The sequence below is a fragment of the Hydra vulgaris genome, chromosome 01, assembly GCF_038396675.1.
Source record: "Hydra vulgaris chromosome 01, alternate assembly HydraT2T_AEP".
Classification (NCBI taxonomy): Eukaryota; Metazoa; Cnidaria; class Hydrozoa; order Anthoathecata; family Hydridae; genus Hydra; species Hydra vulgaris.
In genome coordinates this window covers 4,456,704-4,473,821 of record NC_088920.1, presented here as the reverse complement: position 1 = coordinate 4,473,821, position 17,118 = coordinate 4,456,704, and the positions used below count along the sequence as shown (strand labels likewise).

Below are 17,118 nucleotides of genomic sequence, written 5' to 3'. Positions count from 1 at the left end.
AAATGATCTAATTGAATTTCGGAGGTTTTCTTCACATGTTTCTTCACTTTTCCACCACCTTTTTTTACTCCATGGAGAACTCGCCGGAATTTGTTGTTGGCAACAACAGCTTTCTTTAGGTTTAGCACATTAGCTTTTGCCCTTCGTGACTTTGGTGCCATCTTAAAAAATAAAAATTTTGAAGGAGTTTTAGTAAGTAATTAATAATCCAAGAAAAAAACATAAAACAACAAAAATCAATAGAATAAAACATAAAACATAAAAGAACAACAAAAAACTGGTACAAAAAAAATTCTGTAAACATGAAAAAATGATTCCCACAATCTATTAGGGACTATCCAGCTAAGAAAATGTGAAAGTTTCAAAACATTTAAATGATCCAAAAATCACGTTATAACTCGTTCTGAAATTTAACCTTATAAAATGGCTTAAAAAGGCCAAAAAAGATTTAGACCATCAAAAGATTCCTGCTGAGATTCGGTAACTTGAAAAAATTACTTGATTTTTTTACGGTCTTGAAACGTACAAAAAATTCAGATATACCATTTTGTAGAGCGTTTTGTAGTTTTGTAATCTTCTCTGTTCATTAGAATCCTAAAATTATTGAAGAAAATGATTCTGATACAGATTGTTTATGAACATTTAACACTTAAATAATTCTTTTATTATTCACCAATTGAAGATTTGCTTCAACATTTCTGTGATTTGTAAAAAGTGTTTATTCAAACGGTACGAAAAATTGTTTTTGATTAAATCAAATTTTAAACCATTTCGAAATTTCGAACAAAATTTGGCTAAATTAGGACCTAGGCTACTATATAAGCCAATGACAAATTTTTAAAAAAAAAATTTTTGTGTCTTAAGAATGGGTTTCCATCAAGATTTTAGTTGAAAACGAGCTTTATTTTTTTTTTAAATTCAGACAGTGCTAACTGACAAAATTGTTCAAAACTATATCCGTAAATCAGAATAGCTTCTATCCGGACAAAAAAGTTTCTATCCAGACAAAAAAGTTTCTATCCAGTCAGAAAATTGGGAAAATAAAAAATTAACATTAAACTCAACGTTTTTTTTTTCCTACACCCTTTTTCCCTTTATCTTCATTTTGAGTTTTCTGAAAATAATTTCTAAAGATATTTCGCATAAGCATTTGACATATTTTAAAACTAAATTTTGTATATTATCAATAATACATGAAGATAAATTGCAGGTCTTACTTGTGGACAGATGAGAGCAACAGAATGAGACCAGTATTTTAAAAAAAAAACCTTTTTGTTAAAGTTTAATTTTTAAATTAAGTTTCTAAACATAGCTACTAACAAAGAAATAAGAATAAAACAATCCAGAAAAACTCTTTTGGCCTTTCTAAGCCATTTTATAAAGTAAAATTTCAGAACATGATAACTTTTTTTTGGACGATCCAAATTTTTTGAAACTTTCACATTTTCTAAGCTAAATAAACCTAAATGATAATATAATTGTGGGAATCATTTTTTCATTTTTACAAATTTTTTTTTTGTACCTGTTGTGCAACGAGTTAATAAAGTCCTCAAAGTATTATTGACGCCATTTATTTTAAGTGCATTTAAATGTGCTCTCGCATTCGAAATGTCAACATTGCAAAATGAAAAGTAAATATTTTGTTAATGCCATGTGATATTTTGGCAATAAGTTTTATGGCGTTTAGAACGTCTTAAGTTCTTGTTCTTACAGCAGAGTACTGTGGTTAGTAATGTTCTTTTATGTCATGTAATTTGTTAAAAATAACTACTATCGAATTCAAAATGGAATCGATTTAATTGTTACCAAAAGTGCAATAGTTATATTTAATGTTTAATCTTCCAAGTGTTTTAGGTACTATTTATATATTTTTTTATTTTAATCTTTATCATGTGATTGTATTTTTTAAAATTTGATAAAATTGTTGGGTAATTCTGAAGATAAGAATAGAACTGCCCTACAATATATAAAAGCAATATTACATATAATAAATAATAATTTAAACAAACATTACAGACATACTTTAACAGAATGAAATTCCTTAATTTATAAATCAATGATTTCTTTATTTTTAATCTTTTTAAAATATTTAAACTAAATTTGATGACCACAAACAAGACAGAGGCCTTTTCTATAAAAAGAATTTTCGCCATGTTCCGAACAAACAACATACTTTCTCGCCTTAGAGGCTTGAAGCTTCCTATCAGCTTTGCTGTGCAATTCAAAGCATTTTAAAAGAAGATGCAGCTTCTGGTCCTGATTTCTTACTGAATGCAACTGTTTTAATTCTTTTTTTACGCTGCTATGCAAAGACTCTCCCTCCTCTTCACTCAGCTATCCATTAGTTTTATGTAAATTTACAAATAGTGGCACATTAAAAATGAGTTTATGCATTTTTCGCGTAATACTTTCTTTTGGAAAGCAAGCATGAAACTCAATAGCAAATAAATTTATATATTGATGAAGGTCAGTAATTTCTGCATCAGAAAGAAATTTTCGCTTAAAAAGAATGGGTTGCAATTTATTTAAAACACTAAACACACGTACAAATTTATTTTTAGTTGCTTCATCATCAATAACACTACAAAGTTTATAGTGGTTTCTTAAGACTATTTTACAATGATTACTTACAAACAAATTACCGTGGAAAGCTCATCGCTCCACCTTCATATCTTCAAGGGCCTTATTAAGAGACTTCTCATGAGTCTCCATGTTACGTTTGGATATATTTTCTAGATCTTCACACTATCTGCAATCGAATTCACTCAACATCTAAAAGTTTGTGTTGTGCTCGTATAAAAGAAGTTTTTTCAGATATATACAGAATAAGATCTTCTATATCTTCGCCCTGACAAACTAAACAAGCATAATTTTGTCACACAATACACTCTTTTCAGAATCACCAATAATTTCACAAAATTGATTAAACCATTTTTGACATGAACCACGCTGCACCCAATCAATGTTAGAATCATATTTTGTAATTAAACACCTGATACTAGCACAAATTTCTTGCTTTTTACAGGTGTTTTTTTTATTGGAGGAGTTTAATGATATGCATTCTAATTCAAAAAAATTATTTTCTTTTAAAGCTAACCACCGCGCCTGTAGATTTGCAACGTCTACAAATTGATTACCTAATAAAGGCAAAGCTTCTGCTGTTTTAGAATATTCAACGCTTTTAGCTGCTCACAATTCATTCGTTTTCACATCCTCCTTATGAGATAAAGACGAATCAGCTTAACCATCTAAAGTCCTACACTCCTTCAACAATAACTTAAACAGTTTTAACACTATTCCTAACATAATATTCAAAACAGGTGGCACTACATTATCTAAAGTTGTTATGGGGAAAATCACAGGAGCAATAATTGAATTATAAAACTTAAAGTCCTTAGGTTTCCACCTTGTCTATCTTCACACAAGTTCTCATTGCAAGCACCTTCTAGAGATTGTATTTTTCTCCTTAGGATTTTTCAATTAGCATAGAAGCATGGTTTCTTAGAGAATTCAACTCAACTAGGTCTGTAGAACTAGGAAAGCTAGCAGTTGAACCCTGGTGTCCCAGAACATCATCGATGAAATGAAAATCTCCACCTAAGAATAACTTAACTATTTTGCCTTTAAGCTTACAATCTGAAGACTGAATTATTTTAATGTTGTTGGCATAATGCCCAAGAATTAAGGCAATTTTCTCACAACAGTCTAAACCCTGATACATATAAAACAAATGAACATCATATACAGACCCTGATGATTTAGAATTGACAACTTCAAAATGGAATTTCATATACTTTCCACCCTTATCCCCAGCAAAAACTTACCCCCCCAAAACCAACATCTGAGTTAAGGTGGTCACGAACGTAAAGACTGTTGAAAACCTCTTTAATATAAATTGTCAAATTCTTAACCATCAGTACAGATACTAAACAAGGTGCTTCATTCGCAGATGGATATAGCAACATGGACTTCACAGTAACATATTCTTTACTGACATGCATTGTCCGCATTTCTTGTTCTTGTCTTATCTTAGGCTCACAGGGGAGAATCCTTGCACCAAGATTACACAGAATACATCTTAGTCTACGGAATTCAGCTTCGTCATCCTTAATTGGCTCTGCAACTCTATTGCATCAGAAACACTTAACTGAGGAATTAAACCTAACTTATTTGTGACACAATGAAATACTGACTTTTCACAAGACATAAAATCACAAAACAATGTAGACATATCACATTCTAAATCTGAACAAGCTAATAATCGAAGGAATATAAAAGCAAGTTTAGATCATCTAGCAGCAGCATGCCTACCTAACTTAGAATAAGGTTTATCATGTCCTAACTTAACGTAAGTATATTTTTTCCCAACTATTGGCCTTTTTACTGATATATTCTGTGGATTACTTAACTTAAATCCACAGAACATTTCAGAAGAACCAACGTTGCCATAGCCTAAACAAGAATCAACAACAACTAAATCTTTTTCACCGCTTAAAAAATGTTTGCAAATTTGGCAACCATTCTGGTTTATATTACTAATTTTTGCATTATTTTTTTCAAATTAGATTTTTTTTAGCAATCTTACATTTTTTGCACAAGCAGATGCAAATTTACGTGGTGCTATTTTGATTTTTTTTTTTTGAAATAAGTTGGAACTGCTCCTCCTGTTTTACCCTAATACCCATAGTCTCTAATTAAGAACCTATTGAGTTACAATGTGTGTTGAAAGCCTTGTTTTTAGAATTCAAATCTGTAATTTTAGACTCCAACTTAAGTACCTGCATTTTTAATTGATATATTTGCTCCACATAAGTTTCTTCTTTAAAAGCTAATTATTCAACTTGACTACTTACTTCCTTATTCTTATTTAAAATTGAAAAATAATCTGCATCTGCTGATTTTCTTTTTTTTTTTGTTAGTGGAGCTGGAGACAGTTGCTTTTTAAAAAATGCTTTGTTTTTTGAAGCTTCAAAATATTTTTTTTTATAATCTTTTTTTTGGCGTGCTAACATTAGGCACATTTTATCGAAATCATTAAAAATAGGCAAAGTAAAATCAGTTGGCAAAATAAAGCTCACAAAACTAAATAAATTCCTTCTTAATTTAAAGACTGTCATTAAAATAGAAATGACATTATAAGTGATCTTATCTGCGTTAATTATTCTCTTAACAAAAGAAAAGTTACATTACAATGTACATTTATCTTCCCAACCGTCCTCCCACCCAATGTATACTTTCAAAAATGCCCTCTCAGTTGAATACATAGTAACGTAGTAATAATATAATACAAGCAAATAAAGTAATATTGACTGACAAATAGATGCACTAGATAAAAGAAGATTTAACAACTTATCTGATATATATCAGTTATACTTATCTGATTTATATTAATATAATTAGCCAGAGAGAAAATTCCGCGTATCTTTGCTTATTTTATACTTCCAAAATTTGTCTCGCCGAAACAGTTGTTTCAATAAAATTCGTTAGTAAATAGCTTGGGAAGTAACGCAATAAAGTTACGTCATCGCTTAGAAATGTCAACACAAGTTTAAGCGTAAAACTAAAAAAATGGTTATAAAACATGCCAAGTTTAAAAACATATTCGCTAACATAGCAAGAGGTACTTAAAATAATTTTTATATCTTCATCTGCATAAAAGGTTGAAATTTCAATAACTTTTGTCATCCATCAAAAAATTAATATTTTACATTTAATAGAAATAAATTTAAAAGTATAAATGCATTAAAAATTGAGTTATAGTAAAAAATTACACGGGTAACGTAGGTATCTGATAGAATAGACATTCATTGATAAGTGTTCCAAATTTCAACCATGTAGCTATGTTAGCGAATCTTGGTTGGCCCAAGACAGGTTTTCCGTAAAAATCGCCAAAAACAGAAAAGTGATCCAAAATCATTTAAAATATTTTAACAATGCTTCTTTTTATTTCTTTTAATGTAAATATTTATTTAACGAAGAAAGATAGTTCTTTTATATTTTTTTAATTCAAAGATGAAAGCATTTATAGAAAAAAAATACTACTAATTTAAAGTTAGTAAATTTTTATACTTTTTTTGCGGAAATTCTTTTTTTTTTTAAAACACAAAAATTCTTGTGACGTCAAGCTCGCTTTTATATTGAGTGTAACAGCCATGTCATATAATATAGTAACTCTCATTTTTTCTTTTTTTAAACTATTATTTTTGTTATAAAGTATACATTCAACACAGATAAAAAATAACAATCATTTATTCATATTTATATTATATTACAAAGTAATATGATAACACATATTATCTTATCGTAATACAAAATAATATGATAAGAAAGTATGTGTGCTTGTCATTTTTTAGATGTGTGTTTGCTTGACACAGTTCCAAGATTTGACTCAAGCAGATTTAAAATAACTCAAAGAGCTTTAGAAAAGAAATTTATATTTCTTCGTTTTTGGTTTATCTAATCTTGATAACTTAGTAACAGCCCTTAGTTTGTATTAATTATTTTCACCTTATTAAATAAGTTCTTTTGTTTGTTTGTGTAACATTTTATTTATTAAGTTTAAGATATATTAAAAATATTCATTTTATTTACCTTATTTTAAAATTTTTTACTCTTTAAAATAAATATTATAAGTCACAATCAAGTGGTTGCTATAGTTATTAATTTAAAAATTTTTTAATTTAAAAATAGTTTTTGCTATTGTATTTTATATTTAATAAGTTGTTTATGAGTAATAGTTTCCATTGTTTAGTTTTTTCTGTTTAGTAGATTATAATTTTGTAACGTAAATATTTTGAAAGATATCCATTAAACATAGTTGTATAATCAATCTTTGTAGGTTAGTAAATTATAGTGTTGACAGATAGAATACTAGAAAAGCGTAATTTAAAAAATTACTACAGTTAGAATTTTTTAATTCTATTATTTTTGTTTGTTGGGTGTGAGCAAAAACTTCATTAAATAAAGAAGTTTTTAAGAAAACTTCTTTGAAACTTCTTAAAAACTTTTCTCTTAAGAAGTTTTTAAGAAAACTTTTAAAAATTAAAGTTGTCTTGTAAAATCAAAATGTAAAAATAGTGTTTAAAATAGTGTTTAAAAATAGTATTTATACTGCATAAAAAATATTTAATTTAAAAAAATTTAATTAAATTAATAATAACAAATAAGAAATATAAATTTGTTGAAAAAAGTTAGCACATTTAAAACATAAAAACTTTGATTTGAAAAAAAAGTTAAAATAAAAATTTAAGGAATGCTTTTACTTCTTTTTGTTTTTATAAAATTTTGTAATTTGTAATATAAGTGATTTTATAATTTACTTTTTATTATGCCTATCAAATTTTAAAAATTTAGGTATTTTTGGTATAATAAGTATTGATCAAGTGACTCTGGTTTTTAAACTATGAAGTAACTTATTTCATTTACAATTTTCGCAAAAAGGATATTTTGTCCTTTATCAAACTACAATGCTAGCAAGTTCACCTACTTTTTAAATATGTTTATATACTATTTTTTAAATATGTTTTAAAAAAAGAAAGAACATATTTAGATGATCTAACATAAAAACTTAAAAAATATAACAGTATTCTATATAAAGATAAATAAGAGCTTTTTAAAGGATGGAATTTGAAATAGGAGTAAAAAAACAGGGAGACAAAGAAAAGTAAACTTAAAGATAAAATTCAGAAAAGAAAAGTAAACTTCATGATAAGCTGTTGCTATTTGTTGTATTACGGCTAGCTAATCAAAAAGTTATGGTTTTATATCAAGACTAGATTATATAGTTTTATCATCAACAAATAAAACTAATTTTATCAGTAAAATTGTCAAGAAGGTACCAATAAAAATTTGCAAACTTTAAGTTTGAAAAAGATCTCACTTCTGTTACAGCATTGTGCTCTCAGTGGTTGGTGAACTTTAATTCAGATAAAAAGTCATGACATTCAAGACTGTTGCTACCTGTTGTATAATGGCTATTTTATTAAAATGTTTTTATATGGTTTTATATTATAACTGGAATATATATTTTTATAATTATGCTGCGAAATTTTAAGATAATATAGTTGTATCTTAGCTAATAAAACTAATTTAGAGCAGTTAGAGAAGAAAGGTTAAAAAGTTATGTTTGGCACGACTAATCTAAAAATATATGATGAATGATTATGGTTAAGTTTGGCTCTATTACAAGTTAATCAAATAAATCTCACTTCACCTATTCCAATTAATGCAGATTAGAGCATTTTTGTTATTTTAGTTATCAAATCATCAGTACAACGAGAGTATCAAAATATTTATTACATTAGAAATTTGTTAAATTTCAACAAATTTTTTAAATTTACAAACATGATTAGAGCAGGGGATCTAGATTACAACCATGGTTTGAGCAAGGGGTCTAACTAAAACGCAAGTAAGATTATTAAACTTTATGACTTTTCTCATAATGAACTTATGAATGTTTAAAGTTTAACTTGCTATATTTTATATTTTATGTTAATATAAGTAAATTAAGGAAACATGCTGTAAGTTATTTTATTTTCACTGTTTATAGTTCAATAACAAGAGATTTCGAATTTTACAGTAAACACTTAAAACAAGCTAAGCTCTATTTTTTTGTCTATATTTAACTTTTGACTTGGTATAGACATATTTGCGTACGAAAGCACTTCTTAAAAAAAAGTTATTTAGTAAAAATGATCTGAGACCAATTTTTTTTGTATATTTTGTTTTCAATCTAAGTGATACAAGAAATTTAGTGTGTACAAAAGCATTTTTTTTGTAAAAAAATTTTTTTTTGCATGATTCTGGAATCCCTAATAAGCATTTATGAAAACCATATTGTTCGATTAGCGATTCATCGCTAAAAATTACATCCTCCCAATCTTCCGCTGACCAGTGCTTGTATTTTTGACAGAAGGCGATTTGGTCTCTAATATTTTTTTGAGAAAGGCAAGGTTTTTTTGCCGGAACATGGCTATTTAAGTTAAATTGTTTGCACAAATGTCTTCTAATTGTCACAACACTTATTGCAACACCAGTTGGGAATATCTCAGATAAAAAACAGATGCACTGGCAAACGGATGTGTTTTTGTATAACGATGAATGCAATTATCTGACCTTTGAGTAGTCACCTTTGGTCGTTCTGTTCTAGCTTTACTTTTAAAATTACCAGTTTCTTGATATCGCTTTAATGTTTTTATAATGCTGCTATGTGTTACGTTTAAACGTGCAGCAATAGAAGTCAAGGTCAATCCTTGTTCACGTAGAATAACAATCTGAACACGTTTTTCTGTTGTTAATTCATTAGTTTTTCCCATTATTATTTTATTATTTTTTGCTAAAATAACAACAAGCTATGACTAAAACAAATTTAGAGGTTTAAAACATAACATTTTGTATGTATATAATAATAGTACTCAAAATTTTCAATGTAAATAAATATTTTTTAATATTTCAAATTTTCTGCAAATTTTTAAAATGCTCCAAACTTTTGATCGCGACTGTATGTAATAGTTCATCTAATACTGGGAGATTACTGGTTATACCAGTAAACCGATTCTGGATTACTGGTATAACCAGGCTTTTTTAAGTACCAGTATTGAGCCAACACAATACCAGTATTTCCGTATTGTGTTAACTCAAATAATATAATGAAAAAATATATGTACAGGGCTTGTGTAGGATCACTTTCATTTAGCTTGTAATGAGATTATAAAATCATGCTTGCTCATGAGTTTAGGAAGAAGGAAATGATAAGTTGTTTAATTGATTTTTTATAAAAGTTTATTGATAAATTTTTTTAAAGATAAAACTTGTTTAATTTAAAAGTAAAACTCTTTCATCCTTCTATTAACAAAGCAGGGTGTAAACATTTTTGCGCATGATTTTTATTTTTATTTGTTTTTACATTTAGAAGCCAATACTTGTAGCAATATGAATATTATGATTTTCTTAAAGAACAACAAAAAAATTTTTTATGTTTAAATCTGAATATCTAAATATATTTGTATCATTTTATTTTGTATGTGTGTGTTAAAGAGATCCCCAAGTGGCGAGAAAAGTTGTGTTCATGACATTAGAAAATAAGTTGAAAGTTAATTTAACTTTCCAAAACAAATTCTTGAATAAGATAATAACAAAAATCTTCTTAATTTTTAACACCATTTTGTTTCTTCCGCAGGTAAATTCCGGCTCTTTGACTATTTTTATTTTTTAAATGTGTTTACTTAAGTTTGTTGATTTTTATATTGCTATAGATCTTGTTTTCAAAACATTAATCTTAACATTTTTAATGCATAATAGTTATTACCAATTATGACTTAATAATCTAATAATTTAATCTGTTGACCAATTTTTTTAAATTCTTTTTAAAATCATTTTTATATACCCATAAACACCAATTTTTTTTTTTTTTTTAAATTTATTTGCCTTTTTTTTTTTTTTACGCATTCAAAATTTCTTATATATAGTGTCTAGAAATGATTTGGCTTCTGATGAATTTATTTCAAAATGTTGTGGTGAAGTAAGCTATAATATTGGAAGTGATTGGTTGCGATGGGGAAGACACCTAGGTCTAAGTGATTCAGATCTTGATAACATTGGATCTGATAACAAAAAATGTTATGATAAAGCTGATAATGTTTTGAAAAAATGGAAGCAAAATAAAAGAAATCTTTCATGGGAGCAATTAAAAAAAGAGTTGATGGATTTTGACCGTTTAGATATTGTGAATAAAATTGAAACAAAATTTGGAGGTAACAATACTAAGCAAGAATCATATTTTATTTTTATTTTCTTCTATTTACTGATATATGTATGTTTGTATATATATATATATATATATATATATATATATATATATATATATATATATATATATATATATATATATATATATATATATATATATATATATATATATATATATAAATATATATATATATATATATATATATATATAATGGAAAAAGGTATGCCAAGCAAAAAAAAAAATAATTGAATTTTTGAAATTTGAAAAAAGATTTATTTCTTTTAAATAAATATATAAATAATAAAAAAGCACTAGAGGCCTTTCACTATTTTCATCAGTAGTGCTATGTTTAATGCTATATCAAATTTTTTTATATTACTGTAGAAAGTTAGATAATAGAAAAATTAAATTGCTATATTGTAACTATGAGTTACCATTGTAACATTTTTTTAAAAAAGGAAGTCTCAATTAAATGTGTCATGTTTTTGTTTATGTAAATGACTTTCATATGACAACAAATTTTTTTCACTTTTTAATTCAAGGAAAACAAAGAGTTGGAAAAAAGGTTTTATAGTTTTGTTGTGCAATCTCTGGCATTCAAATACATGATTGTCAAATTGGTCTGTAGAATTTCCTGTTCTGCAACTGGAAATATGACCATTAGTACGGTTTCTTAAATTATTTGTTTTTCCAGTGTAAGTAGATAAACCATTACATGATAAACACTTTCAATAATAAATAACATTTTTGCTATTACAAGTAATGCGACTTTTAATATTCCAAATAGTTCCATTAGACGTCTCAAACTTATCAACTTCTTGTAAATATAATTGGCAAATTTTACAACGAATATCTTTACATTTGAATAAACCCGTTTTTTGATAGATGAAATAGAATGAAATTTTGAAGAAGTTAGTTGTCTAAGTAAATTTGGTGGTTGTTTTTAGGCTATTACTGGATGTATATTTGAAAAAACCTCATATATATATATATATATATATATATATATATATATATATATATATATATATATATATATATATATATATATATATATATATATATATATATATATATATATATATATATATATATATATATATATATATATATGTGTATATATAAATTATTAAAAATCACTAATTAATTTCAATTTTTTACAAAAAGTTTTGTCAATAAAGACTCTTCAGAAATGAATTCTAAATACAATAAACTTTATTTTATACCAAAAATTAAATTGCAGGAAGTCAATTTAATTTTATTGTATTTTTATTGTAATTTTATTGTATAAATTAAAGTTTATTGTATTTAGCAGTCATTTCTGAAGAGTGTTTATTGACGGAACATTGTGTAAAAAATTGAAATTAATAAGTGATTTCTAATAATTTATTATTGCTCTGTTCTTTTAAGAACATTGAGAACTCTATTTTATAGAATACATTTATAATTGTTGTTATAAAAATATGTATAATATATATAAATATATATATATATATATATATATATATATATATATATATATATATATATATATGTATATAAATATATATGTATATATATATATATATATATTTATATAAATTAGTAAAAACACTTATCTAATTTTTTCTTGTCTTCAACAACTTGTTTTGCCATCAGCGAAACAAGTTGTTGAAGGCAAGTAATAAATTAAATTAGTGCTTTTACTAATTTTTATTGCTCTGTTCTTTAAGAATATTGAGCACTCTATTTGATGAATACACTTACATAATTTAAATATATATATATTTATATATATATATATATTTTTTTTTCTGTTATTCACCTTCTCAAGGCCGGGAAGGCCACTACAGATGAGGAGGCTACTTAATAGTGGGTATAACCATCTCTTAACTCATCAACTCCAAAACACCAACCAAGGAAAACAAGGCCGCTGCGCGGAGAAATGATTTGAGCGCGGTACTACCAGGGACGTGGTGGGGATCGAACTTGGAACCTCTCCCTTTTGAAGCGAGTGCTTTACCAGTACCTCAGTATATATATATATATGTTTATAATTTTTTATAATATTTTTATATATATAAAAAATTTTTTATAATAATTTATAACTTCCTGTAAAATATTTTTTTCTATAAATTGAATTCTTTTTGAGATTTAGTAACTCTTCCTGATGATCCAGCAATGGTGAAACTTCAAGTCGAAGATAAAAGTTAGATAAGTGTTTTTTACTAATTAATTATTGCTCTGTTCTTTAAGAACATTGAGCACTCTATTTGTAAAATACACTAACATAATTTACATATGTATATATATATATATATATATATATATATATATATATATATATATATATATATATATATATATGTATGTATATATATATATATGTATTTATATAAATATATATATATATATATATATATATTCCGTGATTTTCTCCGTGATGGCCCTTAGGTAGAAATCTTTAGTCTTCCTGTCAACAAATGCGCATTTTACATAACTTCGTGGATTCAGGCTGGAATAGAATCTTTTGTTCCTTCTCGACGATTCCAGGTCAAGCCTCACTCTCCTCCATGGTTTTCCTCACACTGTGCTGCTTTGATTGCCAATCAAAACCATGACTTCCATATTTATCAGCAAAACAATTCTCCTGAAAACAGACATCTGTTTATTACTGCTAGAAACCATTGTAAAAAGGTTTTGTCTAACGCCAAAGCCCGCTATTCTCAAGCATGAAATCTCTCATCTTATCTCAAAAATAAAGATCTCGTGACTTCTGAAGAATCTTTAATAGTATTGATAATAAGGGCAAATCTTTTAATTCCACCTCTCTTGTATGGTTCAGACTTTATCACCTCACCAAAAGACAAAGCTGAATTGTTTGCTAAAAACTTTTCATCAATATCATCTCTTGATTCGACTGGTTGCATTCTACCTGATATTGCCAACAAACAGGTTGATCCATTGCTTGACATTCCTATCACCCTAGCTTCTGTATCTAAAGTGATTTCCTGCCTAGACTTTTCTACAGCTTGTGGCCTTGACAACATACCTGTTATTGTCTTGCAAAAGTGTTCTCCGAAGCTATCGTTTCTATTTTCAAAACTATTCAACAAGTGCTTATCAGAGTCTTGTTTTCCAGCCTGTTATTAGGCAGCATCTGTTATCCCTATCTTCAAAAATTCTGGAGAGCAATCTGATTCGTCTAACTACTGTCCCATTAGTCTTCTTCCTATCATAAGCAAGGTTTTGAATCTATAATTAACAAACACTTAATTTCATTTTGAATCATTTCTGACCATCAATATGGATTTCGATCTTCTCGTTCTACAGCTGATTTGCTAACAGTAATAACTGATAGGTTTTATGGTGCATTAGATAAAGGTGGAGAGGTTAAGGCCATCGCTCATGACATTTCAAAAGCTTTTGATAAAGTTTGGCATGCTGGTCTTCTCCATAAGCTTTCTTCTTATGGTTTATCTGGCAATATCTTTAAGATTAATGAGTCCTACCTTTCCAATTGTAGTTTAAAAGTTGCCCTCAACGGACAGCACTCTTCTTATTCTGTAACTTCATGGGTTCTTCAAGGTTCTATCCTTGGCCCTATACTCTTTGTAATTTACATTAACCATCTTCCAGATATTCTCACATCTATGGTGGCATTGTTTGCTGATGATTCTACCATTTACTCTTGTCGAGATAAGAAACCAACAATCTCTGATTGCTTGGAGGGGGCATTTGAGCTTGAAAAGGATCTCACTACTGTTTCAGCATGGGGCTCACTGTTGCTGATTCAATACAGATAAAACTCAATTTTTTCAGGCCAATTGTTATTGCAATAACTTAGATCTTCCTATATTTATGAACGGTGGTGTACTCGATGAGTCATCTACTCTTCATCTTCTTGGATTAACTCTTACTTTTAATCTTTCTTGGAAATCATATATCAAATCAGTTGCAAAATTAGCATCTGCTAAGGTTGCATCTCTTTATCGAGCTCAACACTTTTTTACTTTGGATTCTATTCTCTATCTCTATAAATCTCAAATCCGGCCTTGTATGGAATACTTTTGCCATATCTGGAGTGGATCTTCTAATGATTTCCTTTCTCTTTTAGACAAGGTGCAAAAATGCATTGTAAACAAAGTTGAACCTGCTCTTTCAGCCAACCTCCAACCATTATTACATCATCGTAATGTTGCTTCTCTTTATCTTTTCTACAAATACTATAATGGGCACTGCTCTAAAGACTCCAGGACTCCTCGCTCAAAAACAATAAGTTTCAAGTCATTAAATCTCATGAATTTTTTTTATTGTAGCAGATAATAAGTCAACAAACATGTTTAGAGCTTCTGGACACTACAGACTTGGTAAAAGTAGAGATATAAAGCCGGAGTCCTTTTGGGACTCCGCATCCCTGATATATATATATATATATATATATATATATATATATATATATATATATATATATATATATATATATATATATATATATTTATATATATATTTATATATATATATATATATATATATATATATATATATATATATATTTATATATATGTATATATATTTATATATATATATATAAATATATATATATATATATTTATATATATATTTATATATATATATATATATATATATAATATATATATATCTATTATATTTATATTTTGTAACACCTAAATAAGGTCTACATTTAAATAAGGATATTCACATCACCGACCTTATTTATTATGTTTTATAGTAAAACCTTTGTAACAAATGTTTTAATCCGACCTAATGCGTATATCTTATAGATTTGACGTCAGGTTATCCTGCAACTGGTAACATGTAATTCAGTGTTTGATTTCTTGCTGCTTTTTAGGGTAAGCTCTTTTAGGCAAATGCTAGGAGAAGCCAACTCTGACTTAAATCACCTTCGTAAAGACTCCAGTAGTCACATGCTTTGCCTGGGCATTTACATTCTTAAGAATTCATCCATTTAAAACTCAAATTCATTAACTATTTTTTTATATGCATTTGTTTTGCAACACTCTTTTTTTTCGTTTAGCGACACTCTTTTTTTTCGTTCAGCAACTATCTTTCTTGATGTTATTTCTGATCAAATTATCTAAGCCCCCTCTCTTGTTAATTTTATCTTTATGCCAATATCATTGTTGTTGTTCAATATCGTTGTTGTTGGTGACTTTATTGGTCATTACACTGAATGGCTTGGCTCTAGTGTCAATGACTGTGCAGGCATTAAGGCTGACAACTTTCGCCTTTCCTAATTTCTAACTCAAATAGTCAACTTTCCAACCCATTTTCAAATTACCCTGAGGCATTTTTCTTCTCTACTCGACCTATATCTTGTTTCTGATCCTAGTCGGTTCTCAGTTTCTCCACATCTCCCTTAGGTGCTTCAGATCACGATTTGATATCTCTAAAACTATTATCTCATTCTTCATTATCATAAGAAACCCCTTATCATCATACTTTCTTAAACTACCTTGAAGCTGACTGGGACTCTTTCCTTGATTTTCCTTGTGATTGCACTTAGGTAGAAATCTTTTGTTTTACTGGTGATATTCTTCTTACATAACTTTTTGGATTCAAGCTGGCATGGAATATTTTATTCCTTTCCAACAATTCCATGTCAAGCCTTACTCTTCTACATGGTTTTCCTCACATTGTTCTGTTGCAATTTCCAGAAAGCATGTGTTAGTTTACTATTGCTAAAAACCATTGTAAAAAGTTTTTATCTGACGCCAAAGCCTGCTTTTCCCTTGTCATGAATACTTGAATTTTATCTCAAAAATTAGGCTCTAGCGACTTCTAGAGAATCTTTAACAGTACCCATAATAAGGTAAAATCTGTTATTCCACCTTCTTTGAATGGTTCAGATTTTGTCACCTAACCTAAAGACAAAGCTGAGTTAATTGCTATGAACATTTCATCAATATCATCTCTTAATTCCACTAGTTGCATTCTACCTGATATTGCTGACAAACAATTTGATCCATTGCTTGACATTCATATTACTCAAGCTTCTGTATCTAAAGCGATTTCCTCCTTAGACTTTTCTACAGCTTGTGGTCTAGACAACATACCTATTGTTGTCTTTTGGAAGTGTTCTCTTGAGCTGTCGTCTATACCTTTAAAACTATTTAACAAGTGCTTATTTGAATATTGTTTTCCAGCATGATGGAAAGCAGCATTTGTTATCCCTATTTTCAAAAATTATGGAGAGCGCTATATGAATGGTTTAACAACAGTCCCATAAGTCGTCTTCGTATCATGCACAATACTCTCTCTCTTATATCCAATTGTAGTATAAAGGTTGTCCTCGATGGACAGCTCTCTTCTTCATATCCTAAAACTTCATGGATCATCAAGGTTTTCTC

General features: G+C 27.8%; 1 protein-coding gene across 3 annotated transcripts in view; it reads left to right on the top strand.

The window, feature by feature from the left end:
* Positions 1–1,676: 1,676 nt before the first annotated feature.
* LOC136075039 (NACHT, LRR and PYD domains-containing protein 3-like) overlaps positions 1,677–17,118 on the top strand; it is a 34,579-nt gene continuing 19,137 nt past the window's right edge. Inside the window, exons 1-2 of one of the 3 annotated variants that reach the window (XM_065787261.1) lie at positions 1,677–1,854; positions 10,467–10,751. In XM_065787261.1, the coding sequence (XP_065643333.1) occupies positions 1,830–1,854; positions 10,467–10,751 (310 nt within the window). In that variant the 5' untranslated portion in view covers positions 1,677–1,829. Of the gene's footprint in view, positions 1,855–5,985; positions 6,052–8,072; positions 8,408–10,466; positions 10,752–17,118 lie in introns of those variants that run through there. The other 2 variants (XM_065787263.1, XM_065787262.1) reach the window with 2 other exon arrangements.